General features: G+C 36.2%; 2 protein-coding genes across 3 annotated transcripts; both read right to left on the bottom strand.

The window, feature by feature from the left end:
- Positions 1-89: 89 nt before the first annotated feature.
- LOC139891762 (uncharacterized) lies at positions 90-3,235 on the bottom strand. Of its 2 annotated transcripts, none has more exons than XM_071874747.1 (2): positions 2,905-3,235; positions 90-331 (listed from the first exon to the last, which is right to left on the bottom strand). In XM_071874747.1, exons 1-2 carry the CDS (start codon positions 3,209-3,211, stop codon positions 315-317), a joined length of 324 nt encoding a protein of 107 aa, XP_071730848.1. In that variant the 5' UTR covers positions 3,212-3,235; the 3' UTR covers positions 90-314. The 2 variants fall into 2 exon arrangements, with proteins under 2 accessions (XP_071730848.1, XP_071730847.1); XM_071874746.1 differs by lacking the exon at positions 90-331 and adding an exon at positions 390-801.
- Positions 3,236-4,399: 1,164 nt separating this feature from the next.
- Positions 4,400-6,428, bottom strand: LOC139888655 (uncharacterized mitochondrial protein AtMg00810-like). The gene is made up of 2 exons (XM_071871651.1): positions 6,278-6,428; positions 4,400-5,250 (listed from the first exon to the last, which is right to left on the bottom strand). Exons 1-2 carry the CDS (start codon positions 6,426-6,428, stop codon positions 4,400-4,402), a joined length of 1,002 nt encoding a protein of 333 aa, XP_071727752.1.
- Positions 6,429-18,848: the final 12,420 nt, after the last annotated feature.

Below are 18,848 nucleotides of genomic sequence, written 5' to 3'. Positions count from 1 at the left end.
TCACAATTATTTTTATATTTATAAAATTATTGTCCTCAAAAAAATAAGTATTACATTGCCTTTTTTTTTTCTTGAAAACACGATTCACGAAAGACAAAAACTTTTTGGCCTATACTATTATTTGAGATTTCATACAAGTAAAATAAGATACAAAAGACTCTTCAAGATGATAATAATACACAACAAATTATCACAAATTCTAGCATATTATCAAACTAATTATTTGTATTCCTTCGTTTTGATCTTCCCTTAACCGGTTACGCTTCCGCTTAGGATTATAACATCAAGTGGAATTTTGTTTGACCATATAGTTATTATGGTGTTGTAATACCTGTAAAGCAGAAAGTAGTAACCACCATAAGTTAATCATCTTGTAGCTAACGAAGCAAGTATCATCGATCTCATATGTATCATACCAAATCCCATCAATCGAGTCACATTTTTGAGAAATATGAAACATAGGTCATACAAGTAAAGAGATCTATTCATTAATAAGAAAAGAAAAAAAACGTTAATAGAGAGGGAAAATTATTTGAAAATGCATTGAACTTTGATCAAATTTCTATTGTATGCATTCAATTTTTAAATTTTCTATTGTATGCATTCAACTATTTAAATTGTTATATTGTATGTATTTAACCTATTATATCAGGTGACCTTTCAGGTCATCTCAATTTTATTTACATAATTGGTCCCCCATATTTGTAAACTCTAATTTCATTGATCCTTCTGTTAGGCAAAACATTTTTATCTTCATTCATTCATCACCATCGATTCATATCTTCATCTTCGTACTCCGATCTACACAAAATTCACTGAAACCCATCATAAAGAAAAAATGAAGCTCGTCCTTAACTATATGTTGATTTTTGTTCATATTTCAAAAATCTTGCTCGTGAGAATCTTAGTTTCTTAGTTTCTTACTGATGTTGAAAACCATATTGTATCAAAAATCACTAACAAGTTCTTCAACCATGTTACCCAAATAAATTTAATGAGCTTGATTTTTTTTCATACTCAAATTTACACAAAATCACATAAACCAATCATAAATACAAGCAAGATTTCAAATTGGTTTTCAAAAAATCTCAACGAAGTTTTGAATTTTGAAGTTCTTAGCCCAAATCAACAGTAATAAGAAATCTAACATATGCGATGGAATAATTAAACACCAAATAAAGAATAAAAATTCAACAGACTTACGAATTCTAGAGTTCTTGAATTCAAATCAGTAGGAATAAGAGATCTAAAAGATGAAGATCATGAGCTACAAAAGTTATGAACATAAAATTAAAATCGAATTTTTTGTGTTTTAAGAAAACGATTACTACACGAAATTTCTTCCAAATCAGTCACTTAACACTCGAAAATTAAATTCTGGATTTAAAAAACACAAGATTAATCCGAACTAAAAATTTAGGTTTTAGGTTTAAAAACTTCAAAACTCGGATCTGAAAATTAGCTAAATGAAAGATGATTTTAATCAGGATTTATGAATCAAATAGTTCAAACAAGTAAATAATAATACAACTCAGATCGAAGAAGATGATACGAACCTGCTTTTGGTAACCAGATTGAAGTTTTCGTTTTGTTCTGGGTTTTGTTCTAGATTCCATATTGTAAAATGATTTGATGAATAAATGTAATGATGATGATGAATTTCTCATAAAAAAAACATGGAGAAGAAGAAAAAAGAAATTGGGGTTGTCATTAGATGAAGATGAAAATGTATGAAGGTTACCTATCATTAGAAAAAAGAAATTAGGTCACCTCATGATGATGATGAACATGAATGGATGAAGATTGAAAATGGTTTGTCAGGACCAATGAAATTAGGTTTTTTAAACATGAGGGACCAATTATGTAAATGTCTAGAAATAGAATTGAGGTGACCTGGAAGGTGACCTGTTATAACAGGTTAAATACATACAATAAAACAATTTAAATAATTTAATGCATACAATCGGATATTTGAACGTTGGATGTATACAATAGGAATTTGGTAAAAGTTCAATGCATTTTGAAATAATTTTCCATAATAGAGACCGCAACTGTACCCGACAATAAATTTTCTCCGATGTACTTATATAGCAGTTAAATGTAATTAAATGTGTAGTTGCTAATAGTCACACCTTTTTAATTAAATGTTAGTTACTAACTACCATCACATATGGAAATTTTCTGCCACCATCGAAATATATAGTTGGACCTGTTTGGAACCTCACTGTGAGAAAATATATAGTTGGACCTGTTTGGAACCTCGCTGTGAGGTCCCATATTCAAAATTACCTAGCAGCATATCATAGGGTAGTCAAGAAGAGAGTTAGAAACGGTCATAGTCATAGGATAACATGGCTAGGCGCTTACATCTTAGTCGAGAAAACATTATGTTTTTACTCGGTTGGCTGAATAGAGGAAATATTGTCCTCGTACTCGTGTACCTTTATTACTACATTCGTCTTGCATTGAAGTGTTAATTTAATAACGCGTTTCAAGATTATTATTTTTTTTCTCACTCTTTGATAACAAATTACATCGTACAAAGTATTGATAGTCAGTGGTGACTCCTTGTACAAGCAAGTGGGGTCAAAGAACCTCATTAAAAATAAAGTGTTTTTAAAAAAATATTAATAAAATTATATATGATACCACTAAATTTATGATTTCATATATTTTTAAAATTAGTGGTTTTAATAGAATTAAATAACTATTCTTAAGAAAATAAATTTTGCAAATTATCACTCAAATTGTATAGGGGCCCATAAGTTTTATCCTATAGTAGTCACTCCTAATGGTAGTCTACTAGTATTTGAAACGGAAACTTCTTGCACATACTGAAATAGAATTGGACATGCTTAATTAATATTTGATACCGAGGGAGTGATAAAGAGGGTAAAGACTTACTTCCACACTTGAAGTGACGAGGCACTCGACGTCCACAACCTTCAATAAGTTTAACAAAATGATTGACATCAACAAGTGCAGCCAACTTAGGTGTGATAGCAGGACATATGCACTCAACATGGCTAACCCTAGCTCGCTGGCAACAATAAGAGGACGGACGCCTACCATATAACACAGTTTTGCACGCGTTAACCGCTAGCCTCCTCTCTTCTTTGCACTGAGCAGCTGTTGGTGCTGCATGAGCCGTATCCAAGATCACAATTGCTATTGCAACCAAGATTATAACTAACATCCATGAGTGTTTCATTTTTTTTAGATAATTAAACTTATATTTTTATTTTCTGTTATATAATTCGCACTGTGATATCATAGTTGTATTTATAGATAGATAGTGCTTTGGACTTTAATTTCATGTTGAATATTCACGCGGGGTTAGTTATGACTTGTGACCAAAATGTCCATTTCTACATATTAGAATATACGAATAAAAAAAAATAAAAAAAATAAAAAATAAAAAAAAAAACTAAGATAAAAGTTAGATACAAGAAGACAAACAGCAAAGATACAATTTATCACGACTTCCTACTATAATCCAAATTGCAGATTAATATAGAAAACAGAGGGATATTACATTACATACTTATAAATTGGTAAGACTAGATCAACGACACCAACATTATATATATAGAGGGATCAAATTAGAACTTTTTTAGTGTAAGAACCTTAAGAACAATGAAATTCGACAAAAAAGGAGATATTCAAACAAAAAAAAATCACACGGACGAACAAAAAGGTCGTGGTCGAACAATTTTTTCAGCTGCACGTTCTACATTTTTGTAGAACAGTATGTAGAACACAAGAATCTTTGTTCGAATACCTTTTTATTGTTCGGCCGCGTGGTTTTTTGCTCGAATTCTAACGAAAATGCCCAATTCAAACGCATTTTCATTCTACAATTTTGTAGAACCGAACAAAAAATGTAGAACATGCATTTAATTTTTTGTTCGACACTTATTTTTTTGTTCGGCCGCGTGTTTTTTTTGTTCGAATTCCCTTGTTTTTGTTCGCCCGCCAAGTTTTTGTTCGAATTACCTTGTTTTTTGCTCTCCCGCGTGTGTTTTTGCTCGAATTTCAGTGTATTTGGAATTCTCAGGGTTCTCACACCAATTGAGTTCTCACTGGATCCTCTCCCTATATATATATATATATATATATATATATATATATATATATATATATATATATATATATTATAAATATATTAAAATATGGTAGTTGTATATCTTAAGGAAACAACATAGGAAAAGCATACAGCCGCTCACAAACTTCAGATTTTTTTTATTAATTTCGGAGTTGTTAAGATGGGATTGTTATTGCTTGAATCATCATGCGTACATACATGCCAATATAAAGGCTAAAACCCTGATCAAGATAAATGGGCTAAGCCCAATAACTACAATACATGGACTACAAATATGTAGGCTAATAATATCTGCTAACATCCCCCCGCAGTCTGAGCGGGAATGCTGCGGACACTCAAACTGGAACGGAACTCGTCAAACAAAGCATACGGGAGACCTTTGGTGAAGATATCTGCAAACTGATACCTCGACGGAACATGTAATACCCGAACCTGTCCCTGAGCGACTAAGTCGCGAACAAAGTGTATATCAATCTCGATGTGTTTGGTACGCTGATGTTGAACCGGATTAGTGGAGAGATAGACCGAACTGAAATTATCACGGTACACTAAAGTAGCCGAGGTGAGAGAACAGTGTAGTTCACGTAGAAGGTTACGAATCCAGCATGTCTCAGCAACAGCAATAGCAACTCTGCGATATTCTGCTTCGGCACTTGAGCGAGATGGCGTGAGTTGCCGCTTGGAAGACCAGGATAGCAAGTTGCTGCCAAGAAAGACATAATATCCAGAAGTGGAGCGTCTGGTGGTCGGGCAGCCAGCCCAATCTGCATCAGAGTAGGCGACCAATGAGGTGGGAGATGACGCATAAAGCTGCAGGCCGAGGTCAGGAGTCCCCTGAACATATCGAATGATCCGCTTGAGAGCGTGCAAATGTTGCTCTCGAGGATCATGCATGAATAGACATATCTGCTGAACTACATACGAGATATCAGGGCGAGTGAATATGAGATACTGTAAGGCACCTGCAAGGCTACGGTAGAGTGTCGGATCCTTGACAGAAGGACCGTGGGCAGTAAGCTTGACACCCGGTTCTACAGGGGTCCGGCAAGGGTGACAAGTGGACATATCAGCCAGCTCAATGATCTCGGTGGCATACTGTCGCTGAGAGAGAAAAATGTCACACGCAGTGCGGGTGGCATGGATGCCTAGAAAGTATTGTAGTTATGTAATACTGATATTATTACTGATATTATTAGCCTACATATTTGTAGTCTATGTATTGTAGTTATTGGGCTTAGCCCATTTATCTTGGTCAGGTTTTTAGCCTTTATATTGGCATGTATGTACGTATGATGATTCAAGCAATAACAATCCCATCTTAACATGGTATCGAGCCTAAAACTTTAGGGTTTTTTTTTCTTTTTTTCCTTCCTGTTGCTTGTTCCACCGTTTTAACAATCGGTAGGCCAATTTACATAAAACATTCGCAGCCTTTTGTCTACACTCTCAAAATATTAAATCAATATTATCCATCCTAGTCCACGTGTTTGTTATTGATCATCTACACCTAATTGGCGATTTAATTTATCTTCCAGCATATCACGTTTAAAGTTTTTGTTCTCGGTTCTCCGTTTGAAAGGCTACTGGCATAATTTCTAAATAATTTATTTTTCTAATAATTGGTTCGAGTACTCATCTTTTTCCGAAAGATTTAATTAATTTAGTTGTGAATCATCTCACATCTTGTTTCTTGATCACCACAAATAAATCATATATTGCATCATCACTTTTGTCGTGCTTATCATCACACGTCAAATATATATTACATTATCTGACGCGTCATCTGCTTAGCACAGGAGATCTCTACCCACTTACATCACCCACCACTCACTCTTCTCAGCAAGCTCTTCTCACCAGTCACGTTACATGGCATCAGCGTCTCGGACATCCCGGACATGATGTTTTTCGAAGACTTCTTTCCAATAAAGATATTATTTGTAATAAATCGTCGGCCCCTGTTCTTTGCCATGCCTGTCAACTTGGAAAACACGTGCGACTCCCTTTTTCTGTTTCTAGTTCTAATGTTAATGCTACATTTGATATCATCCATTCGGATTTATGGACATCACCCGTTTCTAGTCTTAGTGGTTTAAAATATTATATTATATTTCTTGATCATTTTTCGCATTATGTATGGGTTTTTCCGTTACGTAATAAATCCGATGCACTTACCACATTCATCCAATTTCGTTCTTTCGTACGCACTCAATTTCACAAAGAAATCAAAGCTTTCCAATGTGATAATGGTGGTGAATTCGATAACACAGCCTTCCACCAACTTCTTCAGACTAATGGCATTCAATTTCGTTTTTCTTGCCCCCATACTTCTCAGCAAAACGGGAAGTCCGAACGCATGCTTCGCACCATCAATAACTTAATCCGAACTCTCCTGTTTCAGGCTCATCTCCCGCCCACGTACTTGGTGGAAGCACTTCACATGGCAGCCTACCTCCTAAATATTCTGCCTTCGTCTGCCATCAACCATGAGATCCCATACTACCGCCTATACAAACAAAAACCTAACTACACCAATCTTCGTGTCTTCGATTGTCTCTGCTATCCTCACCTTCCTACCACACATAAACTTGAACCCCGTTCTACCCCATGTATCTTCCTCGGATATCCCTCCAATCATCGAGGATACCGGTGTCTTGATTTAACCACCAATCGTGTTATCCTCTCTCGTCATGTTACCTTCGATGAGACCTCATTCCCTTTCAGATCCATGACTCCTACTCAAGCACCATCCTATGATTTCCTTGACCCTCCTCCGAGTTTATTCTCTTGATCATTCCACATTCCATCTCTTGGCACCTCTTCTTTGGGGACACAACCTCCTCCTAAAGAGGTTACCACTATCTCTCTTCCTCCTCCATCTCCAGAGACACAGCCTCCTCCTAATGGGGCTACTGACACCATTCCTTTACCTAACCCTCTCCCGGAGACACAGCCTCCTCCTACCGAGGCTACATCATCTCATTCTACTCACCCCATGATCACTCGCACTCGTGTTGGTACCACTAAACCCGTTCAACATCTTAACTTACACGTCATCTCTCATGTACCACGCATATACTCCGATGCCCTCCATGACCCTAACTGGAAACAAGCTATATGACTGATGAATATAATGCTTTAATTAACAACAGTACTTGGAAACTTGTGCCTCGCCCATCGGACACGAACATAGTTCGCTCCATGTGGCTCTTTAAGTACAAGTTTAATGCAGATGGTAATCTGAGCATGTATAAGGCTCGCCTCGTTGCTAACAGGCGTAGTCAACATGTTGGCATTGATTGTGATGAGACTTTTAGCCCGATTGTTAAACCGGCATCGATACGCATCGTCCTCAGTCTGGCGGTCTCTAGACAATGGCCTATTCATCAGCTAGATGTCAAGAATGCCTTTCTTCATGGATAACTTTCTGAGTCGGTCTACATGCACCAGCCTCTCGGGTTTCGGGACCCTCGCTTTCCAGATCATGTTTGCTTACTACAGAAATCCTTATATGGACTTAAGCAGGCCCCTCGTGCAGCTTTCAGCGTTTTGCAGGGTAGGCTCAGCGAACCGGTTTCCATCAGAGTCGTTGTGATACTTCACTTTTTATCTACCGACAGGGATCTGACACTGCCTATGATAACGCCAAAATCATACATGTTTATTGTCTGTATTCCGATCCAATTTAATATCAATTTGTATGTAATTGTTGTACGTATGTATTGTAATTCATGTATATTTGTAAAAGTCCATTGTGATTGAATAAATGAAGACCAACAGTGAAAACGATGCTTAAAATGAAGTCCGATAATGAAAACAGCCCAGAAATACACTTCCAGACTCAGATGCGGCGCATCCCAAAAAGGATGAGGCGCATCTGTATGCGTGTTTTTGCCGAAGGTTTCAGATACGGCATTTGTAGGCCATAAGACGCATTTAAAGGACCAGATGTGGCGCATCCGTTGGGAGATGCGGCGCATCTCTGCTGGCTGCCGACATTTTCAGTGGCAATTGAGCCGGAACACACTCACGACAAAGGGATGAGGCGCATCTGCAAAGGGATGCGGCGCATCATTCCCTAGTTCACTATCTCACCGAACTTTTGAGCCTATTTAAGAGAAGTTTTGGTTACATACTTAAAACACCTTCACTATTACATTCTCTCTTAGTTCTAATACGTTTTTCAAGGCTCAAGGAAGGTTACATGGCCAATCTCCACTCTTTCAACATCAAGAGTAAGCTAGGATCATTCATCACTATTGGTATTATTGTTCTATATCTTTTAAACATGAATTCAATTTTTATTAATTGTTCCGTTAGTTCTATTATGATTATGTTTGGCTAAAAGCCTTGTGTGTTTGCTTCAATGTAAGATTTATGGCTTGGGATTGTTCTATACTTTGATGTTATGCTAGTTACATATATGTTTGATTGATTAAATCATCTAGTCCAACTACAAGAACCATAATTATGATTGTTTAGTTCATCACTTCAATTACATAAATTGTAAACCAATTAATGTGAGTTAACTCGGTGAACAATTTATGCTTCAATACAACTAGTAATCTAGACGGTAAGATACATAAGTTTAAGTGATTTAGTTATGTGTTATTACCGGTAATTGAAGTAGTCCCAAAGCAACATAGTCATGAAATTACCTCAAGTAATTGTTGTAGTTTAGGTTTTACGTGAGTTTAACCGGGTTGGGTCTCGTTAGTTAAATCAATCTAAGTTACCTTGTTCTTTCGAGAAATCTATTGTTGTAACTATCTTTATATCCTAATTCAATTATACGAGTCATGACTTGATTTATGTAAATTTATCAAAGGTTATAACTTGTACTTCAACACCTAGTGATCTAGTCATCTATATGTGAGTATAGGATGGTAATTGGATGATATTTAGGTTTTACAATATTGTAGTTTACTTAGAGTGATCTTAGTAAACTAGGTTTTATGTGAATTTAACCAAGAAAGGATCCTGTTGATTAAACATAGTTCTTAAGTTTATAGATATTGTGAAATTGATATAAAATGCTCTAATGTAACTATCACATAACGGTTTTAATTATAAAAGAACAATCTCTGTCATTTATCAAGCATAGAAGTAAACACCACATTCTCATTCTTGTTATTTACTATATTTTACTTACTGTTTTGTTAACAGAAATACAACTTCAAACACAAATCCCCCTTAGAATAAATAATCGTTGTAAAGTCCTTAAAACAAACTTCTCCCTGTGGATCGAACTGGTCAATTTACTTGCTAGTTACTGCATGATCGGATTTTAGTTGCCTGTATTATGTGTTAATTATTAAGCATATTGTCTACTTTTAAAGGTTACGTCTTGACACATCAACTTTTTGGCGCCGCTGCCGGGGAGCAGTTTTGTTAAAAGATTTTTAATAAACATTGAATTATTCGATCCTTTTGTAGGAATTCAATTCCTAGAAAAGTTACTTTTTATTGTAAGCTTGTATTTTTGCAATTGGTTTGTTTGTGGTGTTGTGATTGCAGGATAGGTATTGATGCATGAATCTACGTTCTTTCAACTCTAATTTAATTCCTTCATATCCTGAACCTGAAAGAGAACTTCACGAATGCCTAAGAGCTCAAGAAATGGAGTCTCTTGCTCAGGGTTTAGAATCGCTTTCTGTGATGACCCGAAAATTTTTGACTTATTTAAACCAATTCTCTATACGATTTATTATTTTAACACGCTAAACAAAGTCTGTTAGATTGAGTCTCAAAATTTTAGAACTGTTTCATATATACAATTACCTTTGATTACTCTCGACGATTCATGAACAATTATATGTATGTATATATATATATATATATATATATATATATATATATATATATATATATATATATATATATATATATATATATATATATATATATATGTACAAGTAAAAACGACTTTCCTACAGTAAAACCCTATTTGCTACAGTAAAAATTACTTTGCTACAGTAAAACACTATTTGCTACAGTGAAACCGTATTTTGCTACAGTGCTACAGTGAAAACGACTTTGATACAGTGATTTGCTACAGTAAACACTATTTGCTACAGTACACACTATTTGCTACAGTACGCTATTGCTACAGTAAAACACTATTTGCTACAGTATTTACTATTTGATGTCGACGAACTAGCAAACAAAAACGAAAAAGGCGGCCATGCGATCACATGGCAAAAACCCTGAAAACTCATGCGATCGCATGAGCTACAGTAAATCGAAAAGTACTATAAAAGGCCAGTTTGTTCGACGATATAATTCATATTTTATTTTCATATGTAATTTAAATTTAAATTTAAATTTATAATTATAATTATAATTTTAATTTAAGTTTAATAATAATAAAGTATATTCGAGGGTGTTTTAATTTGGGTTTCAAACCGCTTTAAGCTAAGGAAATATTGGGTATTGTTCGGGGTATTGTTCTTGAATCCAAGGCCAACCATACAGTCGTCTACCATCATTACGTCTACGCAATTTGCCAACAATATTGAGTCTCAATATTGAACTGTGAGTTATAGATCCCTTTTTAAATACTTTAAATATTTTTGGGTTGAGAATACATGCAATTTATTTTAAACGCGATAAGACACAAGTACATACTAAATTCTACACTGAGTTAAACCGGAAATCCCTTAGCTTTGGTAACTAGTAGCTGCCAGTACATAGGATATGGACTGGTGGGCGAGAATAATTGTATATGGATCCATAGGGCTTGACATCCCCGTTCGAGCCAGAGCGCTAGCCTTTTAACGGACGTATGTTATTTGAGTTTAAGACACGTTGGTTTGCGTGTATTAAAACGAATGGGGTAATTATCACTATAGCGTTAAGTTTAGTTACCAGGGTGCTCTATTACGTAGAATCTATTGATAAACTTTTGATGAAATCTTGTGGTCTATCTTTATATATGTTTATGACTCGAGCAATTAAACTTATAACTCACCAACATCCGTGTTGACTTTTTAGCATGTTTTATTCTCAGGTCCTTAGAATGCTTCCGCTGTGATGTGCTTGTTGCCTGCATGGAGTCTCTCATGCTTTGTACAAAGTTTATTGCATTCAAAATAAAACTTCATTGTGTAATAAATAGTTGGACTGTGATGTCAACCTGTAAATTAAAGACTTATGTATTTCGGGGTTTTGCTTATACCTAAGCACTCGCCCACATGTTTATAACTTTCTATGTTTAGAAAGTCACTTATTTTAATGAATGCAATATTTTATCAAAACGTATCATATAGAGGTCAAAACCTCACTGTGGAATCAATGATTAATGTGCCGCGTCAATAGCGATTTTGACAGGTCGTTACAGTTGGTATCCGAGCTTGAGGTCATAGGGAACCAGAAATTACATTAGTGTGTTTAACTGGTAATTGTTAGGATGCATTAGTGAGTCTGGACTATGACCATATCTGTTTTTACTGATTTTTGCTTATCATTTGGTCAAAAACATTATATGTGATATATTTATATGCTAACGTAATTGTTGTTTCAATTATGTGATAGATGACTTCTTCTAATCCGATCATTTTGTACGACTCGGAATCGGACACTGAATCTATTATATCCACAACTGAAAAGGGCGTTCCAATACCTATTAAAGAAGAAATTGTGTTAGCCGGGGAATCTCAACTCCCGGTAAACCCAGAGGAGGTTCCAGCTCCACCCAGCTTTAGTTTTCCGGAGCCACAGTATCGTTGGCATGGACCCATGATCCATGGAGTAAACGAGGATCATCCATTTCTAAACAAATATGGACATTGGTCCAGATATACCGCCGACGGGCGGGTTGTGCCGATTACGCCTGGAAGATTTCAGTTCATGACCACCGGTACATATTCTTGTAGTTCGTCATCATATTCTCCTACACATGACTCGGACAGTTCGTCATCAGACGAGATCAGTAAGGAGGAGGATTTCGCTAATGAAATAAAAGAGATCACTAAGGAGAAATTCCAACTTGCTATAGATAATAAAAACAACCACAATAATAAAATGTCCTTAATTATTAAAAAAGAACAGGACCATTCGATTCGTAACCACCCTTATTGTATTAAACCCACTGAGGCAATGGGTACCTCAAAACCCCAACTAAAAATAAAATACACTGCCAGAATGTCTGTCGGACCATGTGCACACAAACAATTGGCAGAGAGAACCAAATGGGAAGAAGTTTCTGATAGTTCTGAATAAACGACCTCGCAACCATAAATCTTCCATGCGCTATTTTATTGCTTGTGTGTGCTACTCTATCTTGTTATGTAAAATAAGCATATGTAAAATATCAGTATTGTATGGTATTGTATTATTTTGGTTTATTAATAATAAATGCATGGAATGATTATTTGTATTATTACTACTTCTTATTATTATTATTACATAATAATGTAGTAACTCGCTATAATTTTTCATAGTGGAATATTATTAGGATTTTAGTAGTTAATTCCTTGACTAGCTATTATGTATGAACTTAACAGGTAGGTAATACCCTAGAAATAATTATAAAATGCTAATAAGAAGAAAAGGCTTTTATAATAATTGGTTCATATTATTAATATGCTACGATTAACTATTGACAACTCATTTTACCTATAATATTCTATATGATTAAATTATCTCTGTTGTGTTTATTGAAGAAACATGTCTCAAATGTCGGATGCTGAGTTTGAGCAACTAGTCGAGAAACGTGTGAATGAAAGAATTGCTGCAGCCGAGGTAGCAAAAGCAACAGCCGAAGCAGTAGCCGTAAACACAAACTCACGAAACGGATGCTCATACAAAACTTTTCAAGGATGCAAACCACAGACGTTTAGTGGAACCGAGGGACCAGTCGGTCTAACCCGATGGTTTGAAAAGATGGAGTCCGTTTTCAAAATCAGTAATTGTGCGAACGGAGACAAGTCAAAGTATGCTTCGTGCACGTTGCAAGATGGTGCACTTACTTGGTGGAATAATTATGCTAAAGCAGAAGGAATAGATACGGCATATGATATCTCTTGGGAAGAACTGAAAAAGATGCTAATCGAGGAGTACTGTCCTCGAAACGAGATCAGAAAAATGGAATCTGAGTTACATAATTTGAAGGTTATCGGCGAGAATCTCAATAACTATGAAAAGCGTTTCATGGAACTAGCCTTGTTGTGTCCCGAATTTGTGCCAAACGAGAAACGAAAGATAGAAATGTATATTGACGGTTTATCGATCAATATCAAAGGAAATGTTACATCGTCCAAACCAAATACGATGCAGGAAGCTATGACAATGGCACACCAACTCATGGACCAGATCACAGAGAGTTCGATTAAGGCACCAATTACCGAAGTTAAGACAACTGAAGGAAAGAGGAAATGGGAAGACTATAAGGGCAAAAATACTCAACTGAAGAAACAAGAAACTTTTAAAGGTAAACAAGATGGGGCAACTGGTAGTCCAAACTATAAGGGACCCCATCCGTTCTGCAAAAGATGTTACACACATCATGCAGGTTATTTCCAAGTGGTCTGTGATAAGTGCAACAAGAAAGTACATGTGGTGAAAGATTGTTATGCCACCGTTTCTGAAGTAAAGACAAAATCGACCGATGTCAAGTAATGTTATGGATGCGGGAAGTCTGGTCACTTTATAAATCAATGCCCTGATAAGGAGAAGAACAAAGAACCCGAACGTGGGAGGGCATTTAATGTTAGTGCCAGTAAAGCACGTGAGGATCCTAATCTTGTCACGGGTACGTTTACCGTTAATAATCAACTAGCTTCTATTATGTTTGATACGGGTGCTGATAGAAGTTATATGTGTAAAGACTTTAGTTTTAAACTAAAATGTGCATCATTACCTCTAGACGATAAATATACTATTGAATTAGCTAATGGTAAACTGATAAAAGCCGATAAAATTTGCCATGGTTGCGAAATGAATCTCGCTGGTGAAACCTTCAAAATCGATTTGATACCCGTAGAATTAGGAAGTTTTGACGTAATCGTTGGCATGGACTGGATGTCCAAAACAAGAGCGGAAGTTGTTTGCGCTGAGAAAGCAATACGCATCCCTCGTAAGGATGAAACGTCATTAATGATTTATGGGGAGAAGAGCAACTCAAAGCTGAACTTTATCAGCTGTATGAAGGCCCAGAAACTTATAAGAAAAGGTTGTTATGCTATTCTGGCACACGTAAAGAAGATTGATACTGAAGAAAGAAGCATTAATGACATGCCGGTTGTAAGAGAATATCCCGGAGTATTTCCAGAAGAATTACCGGGGCTACCTCCACACAGATGTGTAGAATTCCAGATTGATCTCAAACCAGGAGCTGCACCTGTAGCCCGATCTCCATATAGACTTGCACCTTCAGAAATGCAAGAATTACAAGACCAGTTGCAAGAATTATCGGACCGTGGATTTATTCGTCCTAGTTTTTCACCTTGGGGTGCTCCTATTCCGTTCGTCAAGAAGAAGGATGGATCTATGAGAATGTGCATAGATTACCGAGAATTAAACAAATTAACGATCAAGAATCGGTACCCATTACTGAGGATTGATGATTTGTTTGATCAATTGCAAGGATCAAGTGTTTATTCTAAGATTGATCTACGCTCCGGATATCATCAACTGAGAGTGAAGGAAGAAGATGTTCCTAAAACCGCGTTCAGAACCCGTTACGGTCACTATGAATTTTTAGTCATGCCTTTTGGATTGACTAATGCTCCAGCAGTATTCATGGATCTAATGAATCGCATCTGTAGACCGTATTTAGACAAATTTGTCATTGTTTTTATCGACGACATATTGATTTACTCGAAGAACAAGGAAGAACATGAGCAACACTTAAGACTGGTACTAGAGATACTCAAGAAAGAAGAATTGTACGCAAAATTTTTGAAGTGTGATTTCTAGTTACAAGAAGTACAATTTTTGGGCCATGTTGTCAGTAAACATGGAAATAAAGTTGACCCCGCCAAGATCGAAGCCATTAGTAAATGGGAAACACCGAAGACTCCAACACAAATCCGCCAATTTTTAGGTCTTGCTGGTTACTACCGAAGATTCATTCAAGATTTCTCTAGAATTGCCAAACCCTTAACTGCATTGACTCAAAAGGGAAAGACGTATGATTGGTCCACAGAACAGGAATCCTCATTCCAGTTATTAAAGAAGAAGTTAACGTCGGCACCCATTTTGTCATTACCGGAAGGAAATGATGATTTCGTGATCTATTGTGATGCTTCACGCCAAGGTTTAGGATGTGTATTAATGCAACGCATAAAAGTCATCGCATACGCCTCACGACAACTAAAAATTCATGAAAAGAACTATACGACGCACGATTTGGAACTTGGAGCAGTAGTTTTTGCACTCAAAATATGGAGACACTATCTATATGGCACCAAGTGTACAGTGTACACCGACTATAAGAGTCTTCAGCATATTTTTGATCAAAAACAACTCAGTATGAGGCAACGTCGCTGGGTAGAAGTGTTAAACGATTACGATTGTGAAATCCATTACCACCCCGAAAAGGCTAATGTTGTAGCGGATGCCCTAAGTCGAAAAGAAAGAGTAAAACCGCTTAGGGTCCGAGCTTTGAATATTACAATTCGTACTGATCTCACAAAGCAAATTCAAGCAGCACAGTTAGAGGCTTTAAAAGAAGAAAATGAAAAAGGCGAATTGAGCAGAGGGTTAGAAAAACAGCTTGAAGTAAAAGCCGATGGAACCCTGTATTTTGCTGATAGGATATGGGTACCAAAACATGGTAATCTAAGGCAACTAGTACTAGATGAAGCACACAAAACGAGGTACTCAATTCACCCAGGAAACGGGAAAATGTACCACGATCTCAAGAAGTTTTATTGGTGGCCTAATATGAAGACAGAAATTGCTACTTATGTAAGCAAATGTTTGACGTGTGCAAAGGTCAAAGCTGAGCACCAAAAGCCGTCAGGATTACTGCAACAACCAGAAATTCCGCAGTGGAAATGGAAAAGAATAACTATGGATTTCATTACGAAATTACCAATGACTACAAGTAGTCATGATACTATTTGGGTGATAGTTGATCGTCTAACTAAATCAGCTCACTTTCTACCAATAAAGGAGACAGACAGTATGGAAAGATTAGCACGCTTATATTTGAAGGAGGTAGTTTCCAGGCATGGTGTACCCATCTCTATCATATCTGATCGCGACACCCGATTCACATCACGTTTTTGGCAGTCATTACAAAAAGCATAGGGAACTCGATTAGATATGAGCACCGCTTATCACCCACAGACAGATGGTCAAAGTGAAAGAACAATACAAACATTGGAAGACATGTTACGGGCATGCGTGATTGACTTTGGAACCAGTTGGGATCGACACTTACCGTTGGCAGAATTTTCATACAATAACAGCTATCATACGAGCATAAACGCAGCGCCATTTGAAGCACTTTAGGTAGAAATTGCAGATCTCCTATATGTTGGAGTGAAGTAGGAGAAAGACAACTTACTGGACCAGAAATTATTCACGAAACCACCGAAAAGATCATTCAAATACAACAGCGATTGAAAACGGCCATGAGTCGCCAAAAGAGTTATGCTGATGTAAGAAGAAAACCGCTAGAATTTCAAGTGGGCGACAAAGTCATGTTGAAAGTGTTACCCTGGAAAGGCGTTGTAGGATTCGGTAAACGAGGAAAGCTAGGTCCTAGGTACGTAGGACCCTTTGAAATCACCGAAAGAATTGGAACAGTTGCTTATCAATTAAAGCTACCGCAAGAACTTAGTAGTGTTCACAACACATTTCACATGTCAAATTTGAAGAAATGTTTAGCTGAAGAGGATGTCGTAATTCCTCTTGACGAAATACGAATCAATGATAAACTCCATTTTATCGAAGAACCTGTTGAAATCATGGACCGTGAGGTCAAACAATTAAAACAAAGAAAAATACCGATAGTTAGGGTTCGTTAGAACGCAAGACGAGGACCCGAGTTTACTTGGGAATGTGAAGATCAGATGAAGCAAAAGTATCCACATTTGTTCACTGATATCGCTCATGAAACAGGTACTACTCAAAATTTCGGGACGAAATTTTCTTTAAGGGGGAGGTACTGTGATGACCCGAAATTTTTTGACTTATTTAAACCAATTCTCTATACGATTTATTATTTTAACACGCTAAACAAAGTCTGTTAGATTGAGTCTCAAAATTTTAGAACTGTTTCATATATACAATTACCTTTGATTACTCTCGACGATTCATGAACAATTATATGTATGTATATATATATATGTACAAGTAAAAACGACTTTCCTACAGTAAAACCCTATTTGCTACAGTAAAAATTACTTTGCTACAGTAAAACACTATTTTGCTACAGTGATTTGCTACAGTAAACACTATTTGCTACAGTAAAACACTATTTTCTACAGTAAAATACTATTTGATGTCGACGAATATCAAACAAAAACGAAAAAGGCGGTCATGCGATCGCATGGCAAAAACCCTGAAAACTCATGCGATCGCATGAGCTACAGTAAATCGAAAAGTACTATAAAAGGCCAGTTTGTTCGACGATATAATTCATATTTTATTTTCATATGTAATTTAAATTTTAATTTATAATTATAATTATAATTTTAATTTAAGTTTAATAATAATAAAGTATATTCGAGGGTGTTTTAATTTGGGTTTCAAACCGCTTTAAGCTAAGGAAATATTGGGTATTGTTCGGGGTATTGTTCTTGAATCCAAGGCCAACCATACAGTCGTCTACCATCATTACGTCTACGCAATTTGCCAACAATATTGAGTCTCAATATTGAACCGTGAGTTATAGATCCCTTTTTAAATACTTTAAATATTTTTGGGTTGAGAATACATGCAATTTATTTTAAACGCGATAAGACACAAGTACATACTAAATTCTACACTGAGTTAAACCGGAAATCCCTTAGCTTTGGTAACTAGTAGCTGCCAGTACATAGGATATGGACTGGTGGGCGAGAATAATTGTATATGGATCCATAGGGCTTGACATCCCCGTTCGAGCCAGAGCGCTAGCCTTTTAACGGACGTATGTTATTTGAGTTTAAGACACGTTGGTTTGCGTGTATTAAAACGAATGGGGTAATTATCACTATAGCGTTAAGTTTAGTTACCAGGGTGCTCTATTACGTAGAATCTATTGATAAACTTTTGATGAAATCTTGTGGTCTATCTTTATATATGTTTATGACTCGAGCAATTAAACCTATAACTCACCAACATCCGTGTTGACTTTTTAGCATGTTTTATTCTCAGGTCCTTAGAATGCTTCCGCTGTGATGTGCTTGTTGCCTGCATGGAGTCTCTCATGCTTTGTACAAAGTTTATTGCATTCAAAATAAAACTGCATTGTGTAATAAATAATTGGACTGTGATGTCAACCTATAAATTAAAGACTTATGTATTTCGGGGTTTTGCTTATACCTAAGCACTCGCCCACATGTTTATAACTTTCTTTGTTTAGAAAGTCACTTATTTTAATGAATGCAATATTTTATCAAAACGTATCATATAGAGGTCAAAACCTCACTGTGGAATCAATGATTAACGTGATGCGTCAATAGCGATTTTGACGGGTCGTTACACTTTCATTAAATTCTAACTCTGAACCAGTTATTCAACCAATCATAGAGCCAGTTATTAAAGAAGAGGAAGAGATGGCTGCTACAAATCAAACGATGGATGCATTAAT

This window comes from Rutidosis leptorrhynchoides, chromosome 2 (assembly GCF_046630445.1).
Source record: "Rutidosis leptorrhynchoides isolate AG116_Rl617_1_P2 chromosome 2, CSIRO_AGI_Rlap_v1, whole genome shotgun sequence".
NCBI classification, from domain to species: Eukaryota; Viridiplantae; Streptophyta; class Magnoliopsida; order Asterales; family Asteraceae; genus Rutidosis; species Rutidosis leptorrhynchoides.
The sequence above is the reverse complement of the archived record's forward strand: the minus strand, read 5'-3'. Positions and strand labels throughout refer to the sequence as shown.